General features: G+C 37.6%; 1 protein-coding gene across 1 annotated transcript; it reads right to left on the bottom strand.

Moving 5' to 3' along the window:
* Window positions 1–1,679: 1,679 nt before the first annotated feature.
* Window positions 1,680–2,199, bottom strand: LOC105000123 (keratin-associated protein 6-1). Its single transcript, XM_010855835.1, has one exon. It carries the CDS (start codon window positions 2,187–2,189, stop codon window positions 1,962–1,964), a length of 228 nt encoding a protein of 75 aa, XP_010854137.1. The 5' UTR covers window positions 2,190–2,199; the 3' UTR covers window positions 1,680–1,961.
* Between the last annotated feature and the right edge of the window lie 4,635 nt (window positions 2,200–6,834).

The following is a 6,834-nucleotide window of genomic DNA, read 5'->3' as shown; positions in this document are numbered from 1 at the left end:
TAATAGGCTCCAGTTTCATCCACCTCATTAGAACTGATTCAAATGGATTCTTTTTAATAGCTGAGTAATATTCCATTGTGTATATGTACTACAGCTTTCTTATCCATTCATCTGCTGGTGGACATCTAGGTTGCTTCCATGTCCTAGCTATTGTAAACAGTGCTGCAATGAACACTGGGGTACATGTATCTCTTTCAATTCTGGCTTCCTGGGTATGTGTGTATTCAGCAGTGGGATTGCTGGGTTGTAAGGCAGTTCTATTTCCAGTTTTTTAAGGAGTCTCCACACTGTTCTCCATAGTTGCTGTACTAGTTTGCATTCCTACCAACAGTGTAAGAGGGTTCCCTTTTCTCCACACCCTCTCCAGCATTTATTGTTTGTAGACTTTTTGATAGCAGCCATTCTGACCAGTGTGAGATGGTACCTCATTGTGGTTTTGATTTGGATTTCTCTGATAATGAGTGATGTTGAACATCTTTTTGTGTGTTTTTTTCACTACCTGTATGTCTTCTTTGGAGAAATGTCTGTTTAGTTCTTTGGCTTATTTTTTGATTGGGTCATTTATTTTTCTGGAATTGAGCTGCAGGAGTTGCTTGTATATTTTTGAGATTAATTCTTTGTCAGTTGCTTTGTTTGCTATTATTTTCTCCCATTCCAAAGGCTGTCTGTTCACCTTGCTTATAGTTTCCTTCATTGTGCAAAAGCTTTTAAGTTTAATTAGGTCCCATTTGGTTATTTTTGTTTTTATTTCCACTACTCTGGAGGGTGGGTCATAGAGGATCCTGCTGTCATTTATGTCAGAGAGTGCTTTGCCTATGTTTTCCTCTAGGAGTGTTATAGTTTCTTGTCTTACATTTAGATCTTTAATCCATTTTGAGTTTATTTTTGTGTATGGTGTTAGAAAGTGTTCTAGTTTCATTCTCTTACAGGTGGTTGACCAGTTTTCCCAGCACCACTTGTTAAAGAGATTGTGTTTTCTGCATTGCATATTCTTGCCTCCTTTGTCAAAGATAAGGTGTCTATAGGTGTGTTGATTTATCTCTGGGCTTTCTATTTTGTTCCATTGATCTATATTTCTGTCTTCATGTCTGTACCATACTGTCTTGATGACTGTAGCTTTGTAATATAGTCTGAAGTCAGGCAGGTTGATTTCTCCAGTTCCATTCTTCTTTCTCAAGATTGTTTTGGTTATTCTAGGTCTTTCATATTTCCATATAAATTGTGAAATTATTTGTTACACTTCTGTGAAAAATGCCATTTGTAGCTTGATAGGGATTGCATTGAATCTACAGATTGCTTTGGGTAGTATACTCATTTTCACTATATTGATTCTTCCAATCCATAATAGTTTATTTCTCCATCTATTTGTGTCATCTTTGATTTCTTTCATCAGTATTTTATAGTTTTCTATTTATAAGTCTTTTGTTTCTTTAGGTGAATTTATTCCTAAGTATTTTATTCTTTTTATCACAATGGTGAATGGAATTATTTCCTTAATTTCTCTGTTTTCTCATTGTTAGCATCACAGACTTTTCTGAAGTTACAAATCTATAAATTACTACAACAAAAATAAATAAATATTGAAGAAAATATTCCCTAAAGAAAAATAATTTTTACCCTGATAACAACCAAAAATAAAAGGCAGATTGTTCATAATAAATAGACAAAAATGAAAAAAGTTTTCTTTTCCCCATTTATTAGTTCAAAATTTAGTAGGAAAATAGAAACAAATTTAGGATCAAATTATGAAAATGAATCTATACCAAAATCATCTCAATGTGAAGAGGAAAATGAGTTCATAAGGTGAATTTCATATTCTTCCAGATATCAAGTGGCATTCAGGCCTTTAGCAAATCATATCAGAAGTCCCTGTGTACAATGAGCACCATCTGAGAGTGAGGCAGAGAACTTTTGGGGTCCAGAACTGGTGAATTGGAGAGTGAGAGTCTTCCATGGCATCCTCAATAGTAGTAGCCAAAGCCAGAGCCATAACCAGAGCCACATCCATAGCCACAGCCACAGAGAGAGCGGGAGCCATAGCCGTAGCCACAGCCGTAGCCACAGCCATAGCCACAGCCCAGCCTGCGGAAGCCAGAGCCATAGCAGGAGCCATAGCCACAGCCCAGGCCTCCATAGCCGTATCTTCCACAGCCGAGGCCGCCATAGTAGTTTCCATAGTAGCCACACATGGTGTTGGTTGTTGAGGTTGTTCTTGGGTGGAGGAGAGTATAGGTGTCGTTTGAGTGTGGATATTTCTCCCTGCAGAGGGCTTTTTATATGCCCTTATTGTGTGTGTGATCCACCATAAACATTCATGCTATTGGCTAATTTTTCAGGACCAGTATGAGTAATCTGTTGACTATAGGTTTTAGGGATGACTTCACAAGCATTGAGGAGATATGCTTTGTTTCACCACATCTGAGCCAGTTAGTAGGTCATTAACAGACTCAATTATCTCATCCTCAAATCCTTACTCATGATTTCTTTAAATTGCCCTTTGTAACTAATCTTTATGGCAGTAAATACCATTTTTATTGACAAACTCTGACCTGCTACAGAAAAACAATAATTCTGTCTTCTTTTTTATTGATATTCAACAGATCATAGTATTGCACCTTGACCTTGAACTTCTTCTTCTATTAATATTAATTCCTCTCCCAATCCATTATTTTTCTTTAAGGATTTATCTCATTTTCATGTGAGAGATTGCTTACTGCTAAAAGCCAAATGTTATCACTGAACTTCATGAGACTGTAGACTACCAGAAAATAGTTTGAAATTCTGGAACACTAAGCCTGAAAAAGACTGGACTTTTCTTTCTCTTTTATATCAATATTTTGTACATTTTAAAAATTATGTGTTTACATATATATGGAATTTAGACAGATGGTAACAATCTTTCTAAAGATTGTGTATGAGACAGCAAAAGAGACACTGATGTATAGATCAGCCTTATGGACTCTGTGGGAGAGGGAGAGGGTGAAGAGATTTGGGAGAATGGCATTGAAACATGTATAATATCATGTATGAAACGAATCACCAGTCCAGGTTCGATGCACGATACTGGATGCTTGGGGCTGGTGCACTGGGACGATCCAAAGGGATGGTACTGGGAGGGATGGGAGGAGGGTATACCTGTGGTGGATTCATTTTGATGTTTGGCAAAACTAATACAATATTGTAAAGTTTAAAAATAAAATAAAATTTAAAAAATTATGTGTTTAAATTACAATTTTTTTCCTATGGTTTCAAGTTTATACCCTGGATTTACCCTCAAAAATAAAAGGAAATGATGAGTGCTCCTTTGCCTTTTCTGGGGAAAATACCTAGGCCAGAAAATAATATTTTATATTTATATAGAAAGAGGAAAAATGTTTAGTTATGAGACCTACCACTTGAGTAAGTTACTTTATATCTTTCCTTTTTGAATGCTGTAAAATGGAGAGTTTTACCACATCTTACAGTTGTTCTGAGAATAATGTGAGATAATGCACATAAGGTACTTTGCACAGTGATTGCTCTATGGTAAATAACTAACAACTTTAGTTAGTATTACTTTAACACAATAATTAAAAAGTTATTCAAAGTTTTGATGTAGAATTCTATAAATAACAGCAGGTGAGATAAACAGAATATTCTTAGATAATCAAAGACACAGGGGAAAAAAAGAGAAAATAAACAGTGCATTCAATAGTAAATGATAGCACATACAAAGCATTTATTAAATTCCAAGCATGAGCTAAGTGCTTTGCATGTTTTAACACGCTTAGTGCTCACAAAAATCCTATAATAGTTTGTAATTTTTATGCAAGAATGCCAGGTTCAAAGAAGTTGCATCATTTGCACAATATTATAGGCACAACCTAAATCTTAATGCAATGTAATTATATGTACTTTTTAATTGATGAGACAGTCTGGAAATTGCTATCCCTATTATAATAATAATGGATTATTTATAATAGAAATCCATGAATTTAGACCCATGTAAATGAACAATAGAGTAGAAAGAAAAACTTGCTTTCAGTAGTATGCTAGTTAATGCATTTGAAAAAATACAATGAAAATCAGAAAAATCAACGTTTACAATCCATCATAATAAATAATTAGACAAGAAAGGAAAATAAATGATAAGATGTGGTAAACTTTGGCATATGAATGGAATGTTTATACAGTCACAAAACATCTCTACCAAAATACTTCTTAATTGTAAAAAAAAATAATAAAAGTAACTTTTGAGCAGAAGAATCTAATATTTACAACTGATCAAGTTGCAAAGTTACTGTAAGTAATGAAGCAAATCAACAAGTGCCTAAAAATAGATTTAATAAAAAGCAAACCTATTCATTATTTTGACAGAATTCATAATCTTGTTCTCATCATGAGGAAACTTTAAAGTTAAACTGAAGAACAAAAGAAAAAAATTCCCATAATCTACAAAAAATTTAAGATTATGGAAAATACTAGACAGCATGATAACTGAATGCACTACATGACCTTAAGTAGATTATTTTTCTGTAATAGCTTTATTGGAGCAATCTATTCTTGAGTGAATATTGTGAAAAGAAAGAGAAAAAAGCAGATTTCGTTAGAGGGGAAAGTTGAGTTGACATGGCACTCAGTGGAAACCTCAGGAAACTATCTGTGGGACTGTGGAGAGGGGGTGTCCCAACAGTTACTGGGGTTGAATAAGGCATGTTATTATACCCCCACTCTGATCAATCATTGGTGCCTGGAAGCGGGCATGATCTCTTTTGAGGGTTGTTTATTAGCTGAGGTCATTCTACATTATACACACTCAATACTTGATTGAACTATAAGCTTAATTTTTGGCATGTGTAAGGCTGTGACCAGTGCACTAAGCATGGCCGAGAGGAGTTACCCCACATCCGAGGTCAGGGGCGGTGGCTGAGAGGAGATACCCTGTGAATGAGGTCAGGGGCGGTGGCCTGCCGGGAGGAACTACCCTACGGCTGAGGCCAGGGGCAGCGGCCTGGAGGACCAACCCCATGTCCAGGGAGCAGTGGCTGCGTGGGTGCAGAAGGGCCTAGAGGAGCTATCCCACGTTGAAGGTCAGGAAGGATAGCTGTGAAGAGATATCCCTCGTCCAATGTAAGGAGCAGCGGCTGCACTTTGCTAGAGCAGCCATGAAGAGATACCCCATGCCCAAAGTAAGAGAAACCCAAGTAAGATGGTAGGTGTTGCAAGAGGGCATCAGAGGGCAGACACACTGAAACCATACTCACAGAAAACTAGTCAATCTAATCACACTAGGACCACAGCCTTGTCAAACTCAATGAAACTAAGTCATGCCCGTGGGGCAACCCAAGACGGCCGGGTCATGGTGGAGAGATCTGACAGAATGTGGTCCACTGGAGAAGGGAATGGCAAACCACTTCAGTATTCTTGCCTTGAGAACCCCATGAACGGTATGAAAAGGCAAAATGATAGGATACTGAAAGAGGAACTCCCCAGGCCAATAGGGGCCCAATATGCTACTGGAGATGGATGGAGAAATAACTCCAGAAAGAATGAAGGGATGGAGCCAAAGCAAAAACAATACCCAGCTGTGGATGTGACTGGTGATAGAAGCAAGGTCCGATGCTGTAAAGCGCAATATTGCATAGGAACTTGGAATGTCAGGCCCATGAATCAAGGCAAATTGGAAGTGGTCAAGAGATAGCAAGAGTGAATGTTGACATTCTAGGAATTAGCGAACTGAAATGGACTGGAATGGGTGAATTTAACTCAGATGACCATTATATCTACTACTGCAGGCAGGAATCCCTCAGAAGATATGGAGCAGCCATCATGGTCAACAAAAGAGTCCAAAATGCAGTACTTGGATGTAATCTCAGAAACGACAGAATGATCTCTGCTCGTTTCCAAGGCAAACCATTTAATATCACAGTAATCCAAGTCTATGCCCCAACCAGTAACACTGAAGAAGCTGAAGTTGAACGATTCTATGAAGACCTACACGACCTTTTAGAACCAACACCCAAAAAAGATGTCCTTTTCATTATAGGGGACTGGAATGCAAAAGTAGGAAGTCAAGAAACACCTGGAGTAATAGGCAAATTTGGCCTTGGAATATGGAATGAAGCAGGGCAAAGACTAATAGAGTTTTGCCAAGAAAATGCACTGGTCATAGCAAACACCCTCTTCCAACAACACAAGAGAAGACTCTACACATGGACACCACCAGATGGTCAACACCAAAATCAGATTGATTATATTCTTTGCAGCCAATGATGGAGAAATTCTATACAGTCAACAAAAACAAGACCAGGAGCTGACTGTGGCTCAGATCATGAACTCCTTATTGCCAAATTCAGACTTAAATTGAAGAAAGTAGGGAAAACCACTAGACCATTCAGGTATGACCTAAATCAAATCCCTTATGATTATACAGTGGAAGTGAAATAGATTTAAGGGCCTAGATCTGATAGACAGAGTGCCTGATGAACTATGGAATGAGGTTCATGACATTGTAGAGGAGACAGGGATCAATACCATTCCCATGGAAAAGAAATGCAAAAAAGCAAAATGGCTGTCTGGGGAGGCCTTACACATAGCTGTAAAAAGAAGAGAAGTGAAAAGCAAAGGAGAAAAGGGAAGATATAAGCATCTGAATGCAGAGCTCCAAAGAATAGCAAGAAGAGAAAAAAAGCCTTCCTAAGCGATCAATGCAAAGAAATAGAGGAAAACAACAGAATAGGAAAGGCTAGAGATCTCTTCAAGAAAATTAGAGATACCAAGGGGACGTTTCATGCAAAGATGGGCTCGATAAAGGACAGAAATGGTATAGACCTAATAGAAGCAGAAGATATTAAG

This window comes from Bison bison, unplaced genomic scaffold, assembly GCF_000754665.1.
Source record: "Bison bison bison isolate TAMUID 2011002044 unplaced genomic scaffold, Bison_UMD1.0 scf7180017864368, whole genome shotgun sequence".
Lineage (NCBI taxonomy): Eukaryota > Metazoa > Chordata > Mammalia > Artiodactyla > Bovidae > Bison > Bison bison.
Note: the sequence above shows the minus strand (reverse complement) of the source record. Positions and strands in the feature narration are given on the sequence as shown.